Source organism: Thunnus thynnus, chromosome 24, assembly GCF_963924715.1.
Source record: "Thunnus thynnus chromosome 24, fThuThy2.1, whole genome shotgun sequence".
NCBI lineage: Eukaryota > Metazoa > Chordata > Actinopteri > Scombriformes > Scombridae > Thunnus > Thunnus thynnus.
The window spans coordinates 20,462,899-20,485,089 of NC_089540.1; the positions used below are offsets into that span (position 1 = coordinate 20,462,899).

Here is a 22,191-nt window from a genome sequence, read left to right on the forward strand (position 1 = left end):
TATCCAATCTGAATCCAGTATCCCAATCCTTCTGAAACCCTGATTGAATCTAATCAGGTTGAACTTTCAACATTTACAGGAAACTTCAGTTAGAAATAAAAAGTCAAAGATTGAGTTGAGATGTGTGATCAGCTCTGACAGAGAAAATGTTTCCAGCTCTTCCTTCTCTAACAGACATTGTCTCTCCATACCTGAGAATGTTCAGTCTCCAGTGTGGATCCTCCAGTCCAGCAGACAGCAGCTTCTCTCCTGAGGCTCCTGGATGATTGTAGCTCACATCAAGCTCTCTCAGATGGGAGGGGTTGGAGCTCACAGCTGAGGCCAGAGAAGCACAGCCTTCCTCTGTGATCAGACATCCTGACAGGCTGCAAACACACAAAACAACTCACGTCAGACAGTCTGAGAGTCCTGCTGTGTGCAGTCAGATACAACAACAAACTGTCTCCACACTAACTAACTAACTAAAAGATTAACTGAATCAGGGAGCTCCAGAAAGTTGAGCATCCAGCCAGACTGGAAGTCAGCAGCTGAGGGATGATTCAGCAGCATATTTTTACCTCATCATTGTGATCTAAATGTTAAAAACATTAAATGTGTTTATAAATGTGGGGAATATGGTACTGCACATGACAAGACGCATACAGGCAGTGGATGTATTACAGACAGAAAAAATACTTTTTACAGTGCTTCAGGCTTTCCTCCACATGTCAGCACAGAGATTGGTCCATAATGCCTCAAACTGCATGTCTTTAATTAGCCGGGATGCATACACCCAGAGACACAAACCAATATCCGTGGATTTTGTTTCTTTTACTTCTCTAGTATTTCACATCTATAACATAATCTACTGAATAGGCTACAGCTATTAATGTGACTCAGGCAGGTCTGAAACGTGTTAATGTCCAAATTAATATCATTCAGGTGTCACTGAATGTAATCCGGGATGTTGCAGAAACATCAGTACTGATGTTCTGTGTGTTGCCCACAGAAGATTCCTTCCTTTGACTTTAATAAATACTGTACCTGCAGCATCACACAGCAGCAGAAATGATAAGTGCGTCTTTTAAGTGAAAGAGTGATGTGTGCATTTATGCACATTGCACAGCAGCTGTAAATTCAAATTAAAAGGATTGGTCAGGATCTGACAGTAATTAATGTTCTGTGTTCTGCTACACATCTACCTCTTTAGGGGAGGTAACAGTAATTCAGGGAGAGATTATCGACAGTTTCAAGGAGTTCTGCTCCTCCATTTATTCCTCGGCATCAGCCCAGGACCCAAATTTATTTGACACTATTTTTCAGAGTTTGCAGATCCCCAGTATTGACCAGGCTAATTGGGAGGAACTGGACAGAGATATAAGGGATCTGCAATCTCTTCCCTTAATGATGGTAAGGCCCCAGGACCAGATGGTCTACCAATTGAACTTTATAAGACATTCTCCAACGCCCTCACCCTGATCCTGTCATTGGTATTAGCAGAGTCACTTGAATGCGAAAGATTACCAACCAGCCTTTATCAAGCCTCAATATCACTGCAGTTGAAAAAGGATGAAGATTCCCTTGATTGATTCCCACCCAACTTCCTTTCTAAACTCGGATTATAAAATATCAGCTAAAATTTTAGCTAAACGTCTTGAAACCTCCCTCCTACTGATAATTTCCCCTGATGAAACCAGGTTTATTAAACAGGCATTCTTTTTTTAACACTAGACAATTCTTTAACATTCTCTACGCACCCCCATCTGAAAAAGCGGACGATCCAGAGGTTGTGATCTCACTTGATGCCAAAAAAGCCTTTGACCATATCAAGTGGGACTATTTCATTTTTGCATTCAGTTGCTTTGGATTCAGTCGAACTTTATGAAATGGGTAAACATCCTTTATCTATCTCGCACAGTCACTGTACACACCAACAACACTTCTTGAACTTCCTTCCCATTACATAGAGGTACCAAGCATGGCTGCCCCCTTCCCACCCTCCTATTCACGACAGTGATCGAGCTTGCTATCTCTCTTTGTTCAAAACAGAATATTAAAGGGATCCCATGATATGGCTGTGCACAGAAGTTGGTGCTGTATGCAGATGATCTTATGGTCTTTTATCCAGAGCTGGTTCCTTAATCCCACAAATGCGCTTTATCTTTAAAAAGTTCAGTGTGATATCAGGGTACAAGTTGAATTTGTGCAAAAGCAAATTATTCTGTTAACAAGGCTGCCCTTCAGATTTCCTGGAACTCTTTCCAGTTCAGGGTGGTCAATGACCAGTTTACTTATCTTGGAATCAAGATAACCAGGAAATATTCCGGTCTTTTTCATAGAAATATAGAGAACCAATGGTTGCCCCTTTTTATTCCCAAATCCTTTTTCTCAAAATTAGATTTCTTTTAGACATTGTTTGAAATGGCAACTGGGCTGTGGCTTTTAGGGCTCTTTTATACTGGATGCATCCTGATAACCCTGACTCATCTTCAGAATGGGTCCACATTGAGGAAGCATCTTATTACCCAGTCATCTTGTCCTCTTTTTTGTGCTCCTTTCTCCCCTGATTGTGGAACAAAGTGTGCAAAAATCAACTTGTAAGACACTCCCTTAAGATTTGCTTCACCGGGCACACAGACTTAAAAGTCTCTCTCTGCTTAGCCTGATAGTGGATTTGCTGCCTGGCACACTCTGGGCCTTGGTTCGCCATCACAACTGTATGTTAACAATCATTTTGCTTCATTTGCACAGCTAAAAAGCAAATATCATCTTCTAGTTAAACATCATTTTAGTTTGAAAGTGAACAGTACAGTACAGTACATTTTAGTTTGAGCCTGCTCTTTAGTGAAAAAACTCTGGGAAAGGCTATTCAAATGCTTTCCTGAACTATACCACACAAATATTCAACCATCTCTGTGCATCATGTTATTTGGAGTTTTACTAGTAAACTTGCCCCTGTCTGGACTTCAGCGTGGGGTGGTGGCCCTGGCTATGCTTCTTGCAAGAAGGGTCATTCTTTTAAATTGGAAATCGACTGACACTCCACCATTCAGACATTGTGTTAGAGATCTGCTGATGTTTTTGGGTTTAGAGAAGATATGGTCCTCACTTAAGGGTAAATCCAACATTTTCTCTAAGATCTGGAACCCCTGTAAAGCTTCTCTTGCAAAGACTTATTTTTATCCAATTCTTTTCCATGGTCTTCATGAAAAGACTTGTTTCTGCTTATTCCCTCGCCATCTCTTTTTAATTTAGTATTATCATCATTAGCACTGTTATAATTATTATTTCATTATGTATTCTGGCTAGCCATGCATTGTCTGTGTGTGTCCCCTTTGGGCATATATGTGTGCTATACCATATTTTTTAGCATGCTGCTGCATCTCTTCGATTGTATGTGTTTGTGTATTTTTATTATGTATGTGTACTGAACTATTCTTGTTTTCTTCATGTCCTTAATTACAAAACCAATAAAACAGTTGAAAAAAAATCTGCATGGAAATTAATTCTGTACTGTTTAGTAAAAACTTGTTTGAAAAATTATATGAGCAGAGACAATTCTTGACAAGTTTGATGTTTATCCTCTAAAATCATTCAGACTTCCTATGGTCATCTATTGAATACGCTGATGAATCCTGACCTGAGAGTTTCCAGTGTACAGTGTGGGCTCTCCAGTCCAGCAGACAGCAGCGTCACTCCTGAATCTTCAAGGTTGTTGTTACTTAGATCAAGCTCTCTCAGACTAGAGGACTGGGAACTGAGAACTGATGACAGAGCTGCACAGCTTCTCTCTGAGAGATTACAGCCACTCAGTCTGGAGAGGAAATAAAAAGGAAAAAAAAAAACAGTAAAAAAAAAAGAAGGATTGGGCATCAAGAACCAGTTCCAAATTAGAACAAGTTCCAAAATTCTGATTCCAAAGTAATCATTGAGAAGTTTTAATTTTGATTCTACTTATAGTTTCCTAAACATGATAACCCTTTATTATAGCAAACAAAGGCTACATATCTGCAAGGATGTGGCTGTCTGCCAGGACCTGTCTACGTCATGCATCAATGCAACAGTGTGTCAAGAGAGAGAAAGAGAGCATGTGTGATGGTGACGCTGGTGACCAGAGAAGAGAGTATGAAGTCAGCAGTATAGCTGTGAATGTAGCAGTGCAATGTGTGCACACTTTAGGCTATTTGTCAATGAATAAATGCTACAACTCCTCAAGACCCAAGCCAAGTTGCAATGTCTGGCTTGCCACCTACTGATTAAAGTGCAGGGGGTTAGCCCTCAAGTTATTGACAATGGGTTAGCCTAACCTGACCAGGCTCAATTAAGGTGAACTGATGTTTACAGTGGACCAGCTATTCTCATCGTAGTGACAATCTCAGCCATTCCTAAACAGAGAACAGAGAAATGTCTGGCCGCTGAGTCTCTCTTAAGTTTTACTCAGCCGGACAACAGAAAAAAGTATGTATGGAATCACGTCCACGGACCACGTACAAGTCTGCAGCTGTCCGCGGACAAAGAACACAGAAAGCAAAATGTTCTATTAAACAGATTTTGAATTTACTTATTTTGATGAAACAATAAAAGGCAAAGTAAACGATTAAATAAATAATATAATGTTTTTGTTATCTAAACATTGTACCTCTTTTTTCTCATATTGGAATTGAAACTGGGAATCTATAAGAAATGGAATCGATAAGCAGAATTGGGATTGGAATCAGAATCGCTAAAATTCAAACGATACCCAACCCCAGTAAGAAGTTATTTATTTTTCTGTCCTGTTAAAAAAGACGGCAGCAAATTTAAATAGTGATGAATAAATCTAGCTGTTTATGTACTTACAGGGCTTTGCTGGAGGCTTTGACCACTGGCAGCAACCTCAGAAGAGCCTCCTCTGAAGCAAAGTATTTCTGCAGGTCAAACACATCCATATCATTTTCTGATGACAGTAAAATGAAGACCAGAGCTGACCACTGAGCAGGAGAAAGTTTAACTGTGGAGAGACTTCCTGATCTCAGGTACTGTTGGATCTCCTCCACTAGAGAACGATCATTTAATTCATTCAGACAGTGGATCAGATTAATGCTTCTCTCTGCAGACAGACTCTCACTGATCTTCTTCTTGATGTACTCGACTATTTCCTGATTCGTCTGTGCACTACTTCCTGTCTGTGTCAGCAGACCTCGTAGGAGACTCTGACTGGTCTGTAGTGAAAGACCCAGGAGGAAGCGAAGGAACAAGTCCAGGTGTCCATTTGGACTCTTTAAGGCCTCGTTCACAGCACTCTGGTAGAAATGTGTCTCCGAAGATTCTTGTTTAGTTTTGTACTTCTGGGATGTTGTTTGTTCTTCTGCCAGCGGATTGACTCCAGACTTGATGAATGTCAGATGGACATGAAGAGCAGCCAGAAACTCCTGAACGCTCAGATGGACGAAGCAGAACACTTTGTCCTGGTACAGCCCTCTCTCCTCTTTAAAGACCTGTGTGAACACTCCACTATACACTGAGGCTTCTCTGATATCGATGCCACACTCTGTCAGGTCTGATTCATAGAAGATCAGGTTGCCTTTCTGCAGCTGCTCAAAAGCCAGTTTTCCCAGAGACTCAATCATCTTCCTGCTCTCGGGATTCCAGTGTGGATCTGTCTCAGCTCCTCCATCATACTTTACATTCTTCAGTTTGGTCTGAACCACCAGGAAGTGGATGTACATCTCAGTCAGGGTCTTGGGCAGCTCTCTTCCCTCTCTGCTTTTCAACACATCCTCCAGAACTGTAGCAGTGATCCAGCAGAAGACTGGGATGTGGCACATGATGTGGAGGCTTCTTGTAGTCTTGATGTGGGAGATGATTGTACTGGCCTGCTTCTTATCTCTGAATCTCTTCTTGAAGTACTTCTTCTTCTGTGAGTCAGTGAACCCTCTGACCTCTGTCACCAAGTCGACACACTCAGGAGGGATCTGATTGGCTGCTGCAGGTCGTGTGGTTATCCAGAGGCGAGCAGAGGGAAGCAGTTTCCCCCTGATGAGGTTTGTCAGCAGCACATCCACTGAGGTGGACTCTGAAACATCAGTCAGGATCTCATTGTTGTGGAAGTCCAGAGGAAGTCGACACTCATCCAGACCGTCAAAGATGAACACAACCTGGAACTCTTCAAACCTGCAGATTCCTGCTTCTTTGATTTCAGTAAAGAAGTGGTGAACAAGTTCCACCAAGCTGTACTTTTTCTCTTTCTGCACATTCAGTTCTCTGAAAGTAAATGGAAATGTGAATTGTATGTCCTGGTTGGCTTTGTCTTCAGCCCAGTCCAGAGTGAACTTCTGTGTTAAGAATGTTTTCCCAATGCCAGCCACTCCCTTTGTCATCACTGTTCTGATTGGTTCATCTCTTCCAGGTGAGGCTTTAAAGATCTCTTCATGTGTGATTGTTGTTTCTGGTCTGTCTGGTTTCCAGGATGCTGTTTCAATCTGTCTGACCTCATGTTCATCATTGACCTCTGCAGTCCCTCCCTCTGTGATGTAGAGCTCTGTGTAGATCTGATTCAGAGGAGTTGTGTTTCCTGCTTTAGCAATCCCCTCAAACACACACTGGAACTTCTCCTTCAGGTTAGACTTAAGTTCACGTTGACCAACTGGAGCAGGAGTTTCTGAATGACCACACAAGAAATAGGATCAATAATTATTGATCAAGGAAAGAAAATATGACAATTTAAAGAAAGCATTTATGAACATATTTTCCTCCATCTCTTGAGACATCAGTAAATGTCTCATTTATGCCACATGTTAAATCTATATAGAAATTCTCTTACTGTTCTGCAGACGGTCAGCCAGCTCCTCCTGCTTCATTCTCCTCAGGAAGTGCAGTGTGATCTTCAGAAATGCCTCTCTGCTGCTCCTCCTCTGCTCTTCCTCCTCACCATCCAACACCTCCTCATCCTCCCTCTGACTCTCTAAGCATTCTGGGTAATCTGAACTCAGAACCCTCTGCATCTTCTTCAGCTCATTCTTCACAAAAGTGGCGATGTTCTCTTCCAGCAGCTGGAACAGAATACTATATGAATGACACAATCAAGCTAAAATCATGAAGCAAACATCAGATCCATGTTGGACAGACTGACAATCCACTGGTCTACAAAGTGCAGCACTATGATCTTTGTGAACAGAATAGATATAAAAGTAGTTGTTGAACATGTACAAACCATAAATATGGAGTCCAGGTGTGTTTGATGCTGCTGGGCAGACTGACCACTGGGAACCTCTGAGCTCTCCTGGTCCACTCTGTGGAGGAATCATGAAGAATGAACTCATATTATGTCTGTCCACACAGAGACAAACACAAGCTAAAGGTCCATCAAGTGATATTTGGATGTGAACAGATAATCAGATGACTCCCTGTAGTGGTAAAGCTTTACTGGTCCTGCTGATCCCACTGAGAATCAACAGCTCAGTCTGTTTGTAGCTTTCAGCTCAGTGTTTTGCTTCATCGGTCAGTTTGTTTTAGTCCAAACAGCTCTCACCAACCTTCCATCAAGCACCCCCTCCCTCACTGTACACTGCTGGAGTGCCCTGGAGCAAGGCAGCTACAGCCAGTGTGTGGTTGTGTCAGACTGGTCAGCTCCCAGTACAACCAGTACCCTAATCTTCACTTACTCTTTCTGTGAAGAATGTTGATTTTTGAAGAGTAATGGTGAATGTATCGATTCATCACTTCTGAAGGACACACAGCTGGGTTCAGGTTTGTCCAGCTTCCTCCTGATAAAAACACAAGATGAATTCTGCTCAGCATTCAGAACACACTGAGACTCTGTCAGTGATTTAATACACCTACTGTACACAACTCAGTAGGATCCATGTAGTTTTTTATGAATTCACTGTTAAACTAAAATATGATTAACTGTATGAGTAAAGCTATATTCAGTGCAGTGTGCAGCACCTGGAGGGATGAAGCTGACGCTCAGCCAGGAAGTTTTTCCTTACCGCTGTCACCAAGTGCTTGCTCATGGGGGAACTGTTGGGCCTCTGTAAATTAAAGAGTATGGTCTAGACCTGCTCTATGTGAAAAGTGCCCTGAGATGATGTTTGTTGTGATTTGGCGCTATATAAATAAAACTGAATTTAATTGAATTGAATTATAAATGATCATGAATCAATAGAACTAAGAGTTTTAGAGGTGAATTCTTTAAAACATGTTGAATTTGAACTGTCTCCAATTTAAAATGAACCTTAAACTGTTGTCATAGGAACAAGTCTTTAAACCCAACCTGCTATAGTTCATCTTATTTACAGTTAGCTGATCAGGACCAATGTACTCTGAACACCAAACATGAACTCACTTTCTCAGACTCATAACGAAAGAATGTTGATATAATTATTGTTTTAGATAAGAATATGCAGATTATTTACAAATCATTATGATTTAATGTCGTTATTATCTCAATTTAATTTTTTAGAAAGAAGAGTTACCGATACTCATACATGATATAATATACAACTGAATCAACATTTGTGCACTAAAAATGAAATTTAAATTAAGTTTGGGACTCTGAGCAGAAAGACTCACCTTAAAGATTTTGACTGTTAAAGAACCATCAAAGAAGAACATGTGACATTTAGTCTGACATTTGAACAGTAAAACTTATTAAAGGGAATTGATTATGCTAATTTCCAGCACTATATATTCTATTTTAGGACTCCACCAGAGTAGCTTTTTATGATTCACAGTTCAAAAAACTTCTTATTTATCTTATACTGGCCCTTTATGCAGCCCCTCAGTTCAGCCTCTGCCTCTAACAGACAGTATTTGCTTCTGTCATTTTAAGGATGAGTCCACTCTGTTCTGATTGGCTGACTTCAGGAAGAACTGCTTCATATTAAAAGCTTTTAAATAAATAAATAAATTACGGGAGATATTTGGAGATGTTTGCAAAGCAGTTCAGTTAGAAATAGTGCAGGGAGGAAGAGTACAAGCAGAAATAGCCACAGTGATGATGACATTTGATAAAGAGCTGCAGACAACCAGCACACCTCCAACAGGTAAACTATGTATTTTATTTTGCTCTTCTGTGTAATGAAAAAAAACACAGAGCATGCCATGCAGTGAACTGGCACGCTGTGCGTGGAGCAGATGACCATATAAAGAAATCCTTCACCAGCCGATGTCAGCTCGGGCTGAATGTGGAACTAGTGAATGTTCAGAGCAGTCTGGAGGCAGTGCTTTTTGCTCACAGGGATTACTGCGACATACGTTTACCTCATTATTTGACACTTTGGCCACATTTAACATTAAAATCCAACACTGCAACATTATATATATATATATATAACTAAAAATAAGGGAAAGCATAATAGGTCCCCTTTAAATGATGCAAAACTCACTTTGCTGAAAGTTGTTAATGCAATAAGACTGATGGTTGTGTGTGGTGAAATTGTGCAAACAGTAGAAATATTGTGGATCTCAATGTAATGAAATAACAGCAGTAACACAGAAAATCAGACTTATGTCCATGAGTCTGTTGCCCCAGTGCATTCTGGGAGGGTTCCCAAAATACCTGCCTTCTTTAACAGCAGTCACATGATCAGCACTCAGCCAGTTATATGAATGCTGATCATTGTTTCAACTCTCTGCTCATTCTGCATCATCCAGGATCAATAATCAATCCTCAAACTGCCTTCAAAGAATCAAATTATCTGGATCAGAGTTAACAGGATTGTTTTAGCCTGATAGCAGCATGTTAGCCTGGATTAGTTAAACCACTTACTCTTTCTGTGAAGATTGTTGATTTTTGAAGGCTAACGGTGGCTGCATCGATTCATCGCTCTTGAAGGACACACAGCTGGGTTCAGGTTCAGGTTCAGGTTCAGGTTCAGGTTCAGGTTCAGGTTCAGGTTCAGGTCCAGGTCCAGCAGAGTCTGGTCTGTGCTGCCTCCTTGTTCTTCAACACAACATACACAGAGCTTTGAGTGTGAATAACGATGGTGGAGAACAGTGATGGACAGTTAGAGATCCTCATCTCACCTCTGAGCTTTGGTCTGGCTGTCATGTTCCCCACACAGAGAGCTTTTAGAGGGAGGGACTCCCTCCTCTCTGTCCTCACACTGATCCATGCTGCTGAAGTCACATCCACATCAGTCACACACACTTTCTACCTTCACCTGGAGAGGAAACACAAATCATCCTTTACGTCATTTCTCCTGTCAAACCCTAAATATCAGCTGCTCCTCCTGTGATTGGCTGTTATTTTCTGTTATATATCAGTGTGAATGCAGCCAGACAGCAGTGTGAGTCAGCGAAAGCTGCCATCAGCTGCTGTACTTCTACTATCAGTCCACTAGATGGCGTCATGAAGCTGCAGTGAAGTGAAGAGCAGCACACATGATGCATGGAGGAGGATTTACATTCACTGACTCACACTGACTGAATTTCATTAATATTCAGTCAATTCCACACCAATAAACAACATGTCAATAGTTTCAGTTATCTATTAGTTCTCTTTGATGTTGTTGTCACATTAGTAGTGCACATGACGCACAAACACAAATGTATTAAATGATTAGAATCAGGGCTCATTTACTTTGATATGACTTCTTTTACAGTAAATACAAACTTGTTAAACAGCAGCAGATGTTAGATCTTAACTGCTGTCAGACATTTAACAACACAGATAAAATGTCATTTGGTCTCTGATTACAAAGACATATGAAGCAATAACTGACTCACACTGACTGAATTTGAGAGGAAGTTTCATCATAATATTCCACAAACTGTGTGTGTGTGTGTGTGTGTGTGTGTGTGTGTGTGTGTGTGTGTGTGTGTGTGAGACGGGTTGAATTGAATCTCAGTCAGAGTAAAGTTGAGATGCCGAAGTGTTATTAACCCTCACATATAAGTAATAGTGGAGTAAAAAGTCAAATATCTCCCTCTGTAATGTAGTGGAGTGGAAGTATAAAGTAGCAGGAAAAGGAAGTACAAGTACTTCAAGGTTGTACTTAAGTACAGTACTGGAGTGAAAATACTATAAGTTACAAAAGCAGATGGATCCTTCCAAAAAACTAGTAAAGAGTTCCAAACTAAATGAGTCTCAATAAAGAGCTTCCAAACACATTTAATGACACATTTCCATAAAGAAGCAACACTAGTTCATGTTGGATGAGTGTCAATAAGATGAGTGCTGTTTTTCTGAATACTACAGTATTTATTGAATGAAATAAGCGAAGCCCCACCCCCGTCTCCACATCAGTCCTGTAGTAGAAATAGAAACAACTCTATATTCACCTGTACACACAGAAAGTCAAAGCTGTTCTCCAGCGGCTGTCCGGCCGAGCGGAGTCGCATTTAGTGTCTCAGACAGCGGGGAGAGCAGCGGCTCATCTCCGCCTCTTCCACAGGCTGATTCAGGCAGGAAAACCTGCTGTCAGTCATCAGTAAGAACAGCACTCAACTGACTGTGTTTTCAACGCCTGAGTATGAAGTAACTCTGCCGTAATTTTACTGCTATGTGACGGTTTGAACACTGAACCGCCGACACTAAGATGGGATGGAAACGGTTTAAATAATGGCGGATAAACGCAGCTCGCTGTTCGTCCTGAGTTGATTGTTATCACAGTTCCGAACAACCAAACGGCAGATTTCTGCTGTTTCTAGAGGAGCTAAGCTAACAGCAGTTAGCACTAACAACATGAACAAACAGCCATTAAAGAGTCAAACACTGAAACTGTCGGTTACATTACCTTTAGATGGAGAAAATAATCTGCGCCATCATGTCAGAGGATATGACAGTAAATGTCAGCCGCAATACTACGTGTCCTGGAGGGTCACATCAGGTCATTCAATTGATTATTTTAATATGAAGGGAATAAGCTGAATGAAATGAAAGACATCAATAAATAGCTAGTCCTTTACATAAAGTCTTGCAGAATGTCATCAGACTGATAAACTGTGGACCAATAAGATTTTAGAGAGGTCAGTTCATGTTTTAATGCTTATTTATAAAATCTGCATGTATGTAAATAATCATGTTAACAAAATGAGATTGTTCACAAGATATTCAACCTTTTTACATCAATATTCCAACAACAAATCATAACAATGTGACTATATTGTAAAGTTGAAATGTAGTTTTTAGAGCACAGCCATGAATACAGATTGTTCCAACAGGATCAATAAAATATACAACTATATTAAAAATGATGCTTTAATGATTCTGCATCAGAAATACTAAGTTTAATATTAAACTTGAGCTTAAAGAATTGATTAGATGGATTGAATGTGTTCATAGTTTTAAATGGACTTGTGCTGCAGCTAAAGTGGAGACAGAGCTGTCGACAGGATCATTGAGGAGCCTCAACACATTTTATCATCACTGGAGGAATAATGATTATGATGATTATTGATCAGTACAGTTAGAATGTGTCTAGTGATGAAGCTTTGGCGCCTTCTGCTGGTGAAAAGATAAACTGCATGCTGTCAGTTTAAGGCCGTATTCAGTGGTTAGGGTTGCATTTAGCAGTATAAGATGCTGTGGTTAATAGATTGACCAGCAGAGGGCAGTGTTAAACAGCTCTTATTTCACATTACTAAGAGCTCAACATTTTAGCAGTAGAGCTGAAACAATTACTTGATTAATTGAAGTAATTTTTAAGCAAAAAGACCAGAAATTCACCCTTTCCAGGTTCTCATATGTGAATATTTACTGATTTTCTTAGTTTTCTTTGATAGTAAACTGTTCCTCTGGTTTTGAGTTTAGGCCTTAACCCTGTTCCTTAGTTGTAGTAGAAAAGCGTCCAAATATAGCGAATATTTAACCAAATTTCCAGAAAATGCTCAAAAGACAATGTTGTGAATGCTTGTTTCCATCCATTACAGTCATGTGAATATTAGAAGTTGGTTCATCAAGATTAACAGCTGTTATTATGTTTGTACATGCTCCCTACAGCTGTTTTTCTGTCACCAGCTGATGTTTTGGTTTGTTTTCATTGTTTGAATTTTGAATATGCGATGTCTTCAGAGATGTGCGGAGCTTCTGGCCAGGTGAGAGCTTTCAGTCAGCATCCATGGTCATCCCGGGGAGTGGGGAAAAACTCAGATTGAAATCTGATATTTGTTGCTGTCACTTTGGTTTGTTTTGTTTCTTAAATGTACAGATATAACCAGATTAATAAATATAATCTTAATAATATATTAGTAAGTATATATCAAGTTCACACACACACACACACACACACACACACACACACACACACACACTGTCCCATCCGATCCGTTCAATGACTTCCTCTCTCCTGCTGCTGTTGGACTAAGATGAAAACAGGCTCTTTTGTTCCCAACTGTTACAATACCTTACAATACTGGGAGCTCTGGTCCACACTCTGCTTCCCAGGGAACAATGTGACACACACACACACACACACACACACACACACACACACACACACACACACACACATACATGCAGATAAAGATTTAATATAAAGTAACATAAGCTTTTAAAATACAACACATTGTTAAAGATGAAACCAGTGGTTTCCAACCTTTTTGTCTTTTGACGTCTTACAAAAAGCAGTGTGTAGTCGGGGTCACATTTCACATGTCTATGAGTTGTTAACAGCTCCACCAAATAGTGATTTTTCCCTCTAAACTTCTCACATGCTTTCATTTCAATAAATGTTCAAATGATCCAATATTTCAGCAAAAATCAAAGATTAGAGAAAAAGTCCAAAAACTGAAAACAGATTTGTGTATCAGAACTTTGTTTTTTCTTCTTTCCTCTCCCATTAATCATCTCACCACCCCTCAGATTTATCTGCTGACCCTTTGGAGGGGCCCGACCCCTAGGTTGGGAACCACTGGACTAAACTAGCTAACTGTATATAAAGTAGTGTAAACTAGCTCCACCTCCAGCAGCTACAACAGTAACATGCTGCTCTAACACTGATGCTTCACTATTAATAATCTAATGATGTCATATATAATAATATATCAGTCAGAGGGACCAAACCACTACTTTTACTGCAATACTTTAACTACATCAAGCTCATAATACTGATGTACTTTTACTGCAATACTTTAACTACATCAAGCTCATAATACTTATGTACTTTTACTGCAATACTTTAACTACATCAAGCTCATAATACTTATGTACTTTTACTGCAATACTTTAACTACATCAAGCTCATAATACTTATGTACTTTTACTGCAATACTTTAACTACATCAAGCTCATAATACTTATGTACTTTTACTGCAATACTTTAACTACATCAAGCTCATAATACTTATGTACTTTTACTGCAATACTTTAACTACATCAAGCTCATAATACTTATGTACTTTTACTGCAATACTTTAACTACATCAAGCTCATAATACTTATGTACTTTTACTGCAATACTTTAACTACATCAAGCTCATAATACTTATGTACTTTTACTGCAATACTTTAACTACATCAAGCTCATAATACTTATGTACTTTTACTGCAATACTTTAACTACATCAAGCTCATAATACTTATGTACTTTTACTGCAATACTTTAACTACATCAATCTCATAATACTTTTGTACTTTTACTGCAATACTTTAACTACATCAATCTCATAATACTTATGTACTTTTGCTGTAGTACTGCAGGATTTTTACTTGTAATGGAGTATTTTTACACTGCTGTATTGGTACCTTTACTTCAGTAAAAGGCGTGAGTATTGTACTGTAACATTATTGATTTATGTTTCTGTCAGATTATGATAGAAAATTGTGAGCTCAAAATAGTTGCAGAAAAACTCAGATTCAGATTGTAGAAAGCTGCTCGATCAGTTTCAGAGTCCAGGGAGGCTTTTATAAAAGTTATGTTAAAAGTCTTTATGTCGTTGGGCATATTTGTTTAAAGTTCAGATTGGTTTCAACCCTGCAAAATGTAAAAGCAGTTTCCGTCTCGTCTGATTCTCTGCAACTCCTCCTGCTTTTCTCTGCCAAACACACTCTGTGGTATTAAAGTCAAGTTTATTCGTACAACAATATTCAAAGTGCTTTATATGAAACATTAAATGAGCTAGTGAATTAAAGAGCTTCAGCTTCTTCAATAAAACACAAAATTAACTGATAACAGTAAACTGTCAACATATATTGAACTTGATACAAATATTTAACCTACTGCAATAGTAATTTCACCCTTATAATTCTTACACTGTTCCCTTATAGTTCCATATATAACTTTCATGAAAAAACTATAAAAAACTATAAAAACCAGGACTCAACAAACTCACAGTTCATTAAATTAAAGACTCTAAAATGTAGAAACTTTAAAACGGTTCAAATTCTTTATGACGCTAAAAATCATTTATTACAAAAAGTGGTTAAAAATGAGAGAAATTGATGATTTAAGAGTAATTTAGATGTTTAATGTGTAAAGAAATTATATATATTTCAGCTAAAGTTGTGAATCTGTAGCTGTGGTGAGGAAGTGAAAACAGGCAGCACACGTTTGTGTAATTTAATGAATGAGTATGAAAATATCTGATCAGATTATAAATGTTTTTGCTTGATGTTTCCTCTTCATGTCAGTGATTTTTGTGTTTATTATATTATTATTTATTGCAAAAAGTGTCGACACAAAACTGTAAAACATCTCACGGGAATGTGGTGGAATCAAATGATCTGAATGTAGATTTTAATTCAACTTGATTTTCATTTTCAGATTATTTCAGAATTTATAAACATGAGTTCATCTCAGTTAATTTTACATTTTCACAATTCACACAATGATTTCTTCAACTTTAGTTCAGTTAACACACATTTTTAAGTTAGCAGCTTAAATTTTGAACGAATCAGCTGTTTTTTATTCTTCATTCTTTTCTGTTGCACGACTGTCTCTGTTATTGATCCCAGATCAAAATACATTTGATGTGATGTGACAGAAATGGAGGGATCATTTTGCGTTTGAGGCCCTTTAAATTTCAACTCTTGAACCATTATTGTTTTATTATCATTTTAATGACTAACTAGTTAAATGTTAAAATTACACCTGACTGAGGCAAAAAACTAAATATAAAATAACCAGAAAAAAGGGGCAGAGTGAAAAACAACAACGAGCAACCAATATAAGAAAGAAAAAGCTTTCTAAAATAGTCTCAAACTGTGGCATTCACAAATATATCATTATTATTAAATATATTCATAAAAATCAAAAGAAAACATATTAAAGATTAGCTTGTGGTTAAAGTTACAGCTGTGATTTTATCTGTGGGTAAAGAGTTTCAGAACCTCCAGACGAAAAGCTTTACGGATGATTTATGACTTTATTTTTTGTTTTTATTCGCTGTTGTTCTTCAAGGTCAAGTCCTGTAGATAAGATTTCTTTCCTTCCTCCTTTTCTGCTATAGTTTGTGTTCTTATAACAGAATAAACATGCTGAGACATTAAACTATATTGTCATTATTCCTTTTCAGTGAGGTCACGTTATGAACTGGAGCGGACTGATGAAATAACAGCACTGTTGATACAGTTTAAAGGTACTTAGATCTTATGGATAAAACTACAAAAAAAACTGTTCTTCAGGGTTTCATGCTTCGATTGTCAGCCTACAGAATATCTGAAGAACATTTAATGGATTTGTAATAAAGGTTCAGAGACGGGACGTTGTTGTAAACCACCTGGGACCTGCTTCTACATCCTGACGTCTGTCTGCAGTGTCTGCACCTCATGTTTGCCAGCGTTGGCAGAGCGAGCTGCAGTGGTAGCGTTTCCCTATTTGGCTTCATGATGAGAGTAGCTGAGGAACAATGCGAGGGCGAGGGGTTCACGTCCTGTCAGGTCCACATGACGCACCTACCACCCCCCAAATCAGGTTTTTTCCAAATCACCACTCTATTGTCCCGAAAAGGAAAAGAGCAATTAAAGAGAAGCCAGAGGGCTGTGAGGTCCTGCAGCTCCAGCTTTCATGTTTGGTTTGAGTGTGTGTTACTGTGTGTGTGTTTATATATCGCTGTGAGGACACAGACCTGTGTTCTGTAACTGTCTCCATGAAATCATGCTTATATACTGTACGACTAATCTGCAGCAGCAAATCTGTCCTGTTGGGACTGTCAGATCAGCTGACTCCCATTCAAAAAGCCTCAACTCGTCTCTAGAAATACTAAGTCAGTCATTGTTTGAGGTTTCCTTACTGCCTACGTCATTCATTTCTGCTAGAGGGTCAAAGGACCCCGCGCATAGCTATTACATCAGTCTGTCGCCAGACAAGCACCAGATTTTTTTCGCACAGGCTAGCTAAGACGACAAAAATGTCTCAAGAACTAATATACATGTACAGGCTGGTCCAACTGTTGATCCTGGGGGGACAAAGTCATTTGGCGTTGGCGAGCTGTCACTAAAACAACCTCCATGTCCTGCACTGATGACGAATTTTCCTATTACGTCTTTGCGGCCGTTTACGCTTGTATTTAGATCTGTCCACTTGTAAACAGGGTCTTCAATGTCTGCCTTGTGGGCGTTGATTGACAGCTGTGATTGACAGTTGGCTCACCTGCTGCATTCCCCCGCTCCAGGATTTGAGTCAGACTGAAGTCACAATATTTCACTAGGTTTAGTGTAAACTTATTACGATACCTGCTGTCGACTAGAGGCAGCAGCTCTGGGCTTCAAAGCGGCTCCAATCAAACAACAGCTGACGTCACACCTCGCTATCTTTATATACCAACAAGTCCTCCAAATTAAACGATGACCATGTGACTCCAGAACGACACATAGGAGCGTTATCTAATCTGGCAGCCATATCGGCAGTAATCGGCAGGACAACATCATCCATCAGACATGTGTTGCCTAGCAACACAAATATTGGCAATACCCCCAAACTGCTCTTCCAGCTGCGGTCACTGCTTCCAGCTGTTTCCACAGCTATGAGGAACTACCCCCATACATACATTAAACTCTAACTGGGCCACACAATCTCAACCTTGCTGGACGAGTAGAGATTTTCTCTGTGTTCAACAGAGCATGTTACTGGAGCCAAAGGACCGCTGTGCAACCCAGCACTCTCAACCCTTCCTGCAGAAGAAAGACGAATCATAACCTCTGTGCCCCGCTAGTCTTTAAGTGAGTCGACTCCAACTCCGCCGAGGATCAGCTGCCATGAACCCACTGACAGAGCAGGACGACTGTCATCAGAGTCCAAAGAACCGAGCCGGACCCAAAAGACGGACTGAAACACACCCTACTCGCTTCCTTAAGTGACACAAGTAAAGTGTTATTTTCAGCTTTACTGCTGTTGTTGTGAAATTAACAAATTAACAGACTGTGAGTCCGGTTGTTGCTGCAGAGATACAGTGAAGTATTACTGCTGTTTGCTGTTTGTTTTGGTTGTGTTTATCACGCTAAACTGATTTGTGTTTGTCCAACTGCTTTGTGCTAGCTCGCCATCGTGTGTGAGACCGCTGGTTGCATTTTATTTGTTGAAATCAGACCATGGCCGACAGATAAAGATGTTCGCACTCCACGTCTCAGTGAAAATAAAAGCAAACGCCATTTCTCCTCACGGTCACTGATCTTTTGTTCTTTGGTGCTTTCACCCTTCTGTTCAAATCTGGCGGTCAACCCTGTTGACCAGAACTCTCGCGTGATGTAACCTCATGTGGTTCACACCCTCCCCCCTTGTAACACACACACACACACACACACACACACACACACACACACACACACACACACACACACACATCTGTTAGTGCTGTATGTTTGTCTTGCTGTTTATAACCACTGTTGTTTATATTGCTTGCTTTAGTTTAGTTGTATGATGTTTGTTAATTGAAGTGTTATTGATTTATAATTGATATTGGTAAAGTGAATAAACTCTGTTGTGTATTTAAAGTGAAGTTGCCTGTGTAAACATACTGTGATAGCAGCTTGTTGAAACTTCACTGTTTATCCTGTAATATTCATATCTCCCAGATGTTGATATTCTTGGATGAGCACCCCTTCTTAAGACGATATTCACTGTTTGGTTGTTAGTCCCTGACCTCTGGGTGGTGGCCTGTTATCATTAATTCACATTAATAATTCAGTTGATTTCTAATAATTAATAATTATCTTTGATAATTATTACTTATTGCTAATAACCAAACCTGCTCCTAACCGAGTCCCAACATTTGGGTTAAAATGATCACTTTGTTAAGGTTTGTGAAACATGGTGTTGTCATGGCAACAGTAAACCCCACATGTTACAGTTTTTTAACTGTAACTGAAAAATACTGTTTGACAACACTTCACATAAATCTCACCTTTGTGTTGCTACTGTATAATTGGCTCATTGTTGCCCCTTGTTGTCATGGGGGGGGGGGGGGGGGAACACTACGACTGCAGTTCACCATCAGGTAGCAGCAGGTGTTTCTGCCCTCCGGCCTCAGGGGGCAGTAGTGAGCTCATTATAGTTTGATGCATCACAATAAGGTGAAGAAAACGTTGCACTCAAAAACAAACTCAGACAACTGACACAAAGGTGAGATTTATGTTTTCAAACTGTATTTTTTAATTTTACAAGAGAAAAGTGCTAAAAGAGAAGACTATCGTACAAACTTGTTAATGTCTGATAAAGAAGCTTTTCTATGTGAACCACTGCTGCAGTTACCAACCAGGACTGAAATCTGACCGATTACTGCGTAACATTTGTCATGTAGACTCAAGCAATATGATGCCCACAAGGCTCTGATTGGCTGGGCTGCTTTTCCACCTGGAAAAACTGTCAAGAAGCAGCAAACCTGAGATGTGGAGGTGATTCAGGAAAACAAAGTGGTATTTTTTCAAAAACCTCAGCTGCTGCTTGAGAGTTTTAACAGGTTCACAATGTTTCCAGTGTGTCTTAAACCAGCAGTCAGGTGTACATGTGAACAGTGAAAGAGGTTTTCCTCGCTGTAATTATTCCTCCTGTTCATACCGGATATTAAAAGATCCTTCAAATGTGAAGGTAAACAAAAGACGCCCCACTAAACAACAGGAAAACCCCTTTTCACAGAAACTGGAGGATACCAAACAGGAAAATGTTTCCTCCCAACAGGAACTCGTCTAGATGACCCTCTTCAAATGTGTTTTCAACGGAAGTGATGGAGGCCAAAATCCACAGTGTGTCCACACAGTCATTTAAAAGTCTGTGTGAAGCTTCTATTCAGCTTCATCAGTCTGAGTTAGTCATATCAACTGGATATCAGACACGTTTCCATTTTTTTTGCATCAAATTCCCTCTTTGTGTTTCCTCGGACAGTGTTTCCCTGTTGAGCTGCAGGTGGAAGTATAGTAACAAAAAGAGGAACTTTGGCACTAAAAAGACTGTAACGTTGAAAGATATCTACTTGATTTGACTCATTTGGACGCTGAAGCTTCATATTAGCTTCAGACTGTGGATTTTGTCCTCCATCACTTCCATTGTAAGGTCATTATGAAGGGATCTTCTAATGGTCAGTATGAACAGGAGGAATGATTACAGCAAGAAAAACAGCTTTAATGCTCATTTGGGCTCCTGAACGTTGTTTTAAGACACACTTGAAAAACTGTGACCCCTTCCTTTATTTGCAGTGTCATCATGAGGTTTGATTTGATCTGAACCCATAACAGTGATCTGAATGGATGTTTATAGGCAATTAAAAAGTGTGACATTCATATTTAGTTTCATGCAGACATAATTTGACAAAAAGACAAAACATAAAGACATCTGGAGACTGGAACTTCACCTCATCTAGAAATAATAAAATAATAAAATAATGAAAATCAGTGGGTGGATCGTGTCTCTGGACGTTAAGCCTCTGTATGGAAGTCACATGACACGGTAGCTGTGGTCGACTGATGTGGAGCCAACCGCTGGCTGGAGGCAGATAGTGAGATTACAGTTGAGGGGGGGGCATAATGGCATAATGAGCGTATTGTGAAAGCTCAACAAAGGCAGCTTTCAGCTGCAACATGGAGGCAGGCGGAGGAGCTCCGACCAGCCAACATCAGGAAACATACATACATACACCGAGGAGGAAGTCGTGTTGTCTGCAAACATGTTGTTTCTTCAAATACTGCAGTAAAAGTACCAATGCAACAATGTAAAAATACTCCATTACAAGTAAAAGTCCTGCATGAAACATCCTACTACAGTAAAAGTACATAAGTATTATGAGCTTGATGTAGTTAAAGTATTGCAGTAAAAGGACATAAGTATTATGAGCTTGATGTAGTTAAAGTATTGCAGTAAAAGTACATAAGTATTATGAGCTTGATGTAGTTAAAGTATTGCAGTAAAAGTAGTGTTTGGTCCCTCTGACTGATATATTATTATATATGACATCATTAGATTATTAATAGTGAAGCATCAGTGTTAGAGCAGCATGTTACTGTTGTAGCTGCTGGAGGTGGAGCTAGTTTACACTACTTTATATACAGTTAGCTAGTTTAGTCCAGTGGTTCCCAACCTAGGGGTCGGGGCCCCTCCAAAGGGTCAGCAGATAAATCTGAGGGGTGGTGAGATGATTAATGGGAGAGGAAAGAAGAAAAAACAAAGTTCTGATACACAAATATGTTTTCAGTTTTTGGACTTTTTCTCTAATCTTTGATTTTTGCTGAAATATTGGATCATTTGAACATTTATTGAAATGAAAGCATGTGAGAAGTTTAGAGGGAAAAATCACTATTTGGTGGAGCTGTTAACAACTCATAGACATGTGAAATGTGACCCCGACTACACACTGCTTTTTGTAAGACGTCAAAAGCCAAAAAGGTTGGAAACCACTGGTTTCATCTTTAACAATGTGTTGTATTTTAAAAGCTTGTTATATTATCCATTGTGTCAAATCTTCATCTGGAAAGTAACTACAGCTGTCAAATAAATGTAGTGGAGTAGAAAGTACAATATTTCCCTCTGAAATGTAGTGGAGTGGAAGTATAGCTGTGATGTCATTAATCCTGCAGGTACGTCCAGGTGTTAAACTGAGATTTAAGGTGAAAAGGAGATACTCTGCATAGACAAGAAGAACAAACACGAGCTCATGAGTTTAAAATCTATAATATAATAGTATATAATATATATTATACATTTAGTATAATTGTTGTTGATCATATCTGTTGTTAATGAAAGAGAAGTTTGTTTTCGGTGTGACTGTATTTCAGTTTGCTGATGAACAGCTGCATCGTTAATTAATCCACTGCTACAGAGGAAACCAGCTGTTTCAGCTCTGAGATGCCTGCAGTATAAGTCC

At 39.3% G+C, this 22,191-nt stretch overlaps 3 protein-coding genes across 8 annotated transcripts in view; 1 reads left to right on the plus strand and 2 right to left on the minus strand.

Annotated features, from left to right (window-relative positions):
• The window catches only part of LOC137176846 (NLR family CARD domain-containing protein 3-like), a 376,610-nt gene that overhangs the window by 85,054 nt on the left and 269,365 nt on the right, over positions 1-22,191 (minus strand). Inside the window, exons 5-8 of the mRNA XM_067582827.1 lie at positions 9,988-10,124; positions 9,731-9,904; positions 7,623-7,724; positions 7,172-7,250 (exon numbers count right to left, since the gene is read on the minus strand). Coding sequence (XP_067438928.1) covers positions 7,172-7,250; positions 7,623-7,724; positions 9,731-9,904; positions 9,988-10,076 — 444 coding nt within the window. The 5' untranslated portion in view covers positions 10,077-10,124. The remainder of the gene's footprint in view (positions 1-7,171; positions 7,251-7,622; positions 7,725-9,730; positions 9,905-9,987; positions 10,125-22,191) is intronic.
• LOC137176844 (NACHT, LRR and PYD domains-containing protein 3-like) overlaps positions 1-22,191 on the plus strand; it is a 277,333-nt gene that overhangs the window by 71,751 nt on the left and 183,391 nt on the right. The gene's annotated exons all lie outside the window — the stretch shown is intronic.
• The window catches only part of LOC137176849 (NLR family CARD domain-containing protein 3-like), a 232,215-nt gene that overhangs the window by 1,977 nt on the left and 208,047 nt on the right, over positions 1-22,191 (minus strand). The window contains exon 11 of the mRNA XM_067582838.1: positions 192-365. Coding sequence (XP_067438939.1) covers positions 192-365 — 174 coding nt within the window. The remainder of the gene's footprint in view (positions 1-191; positions 366-22,191) is intronic.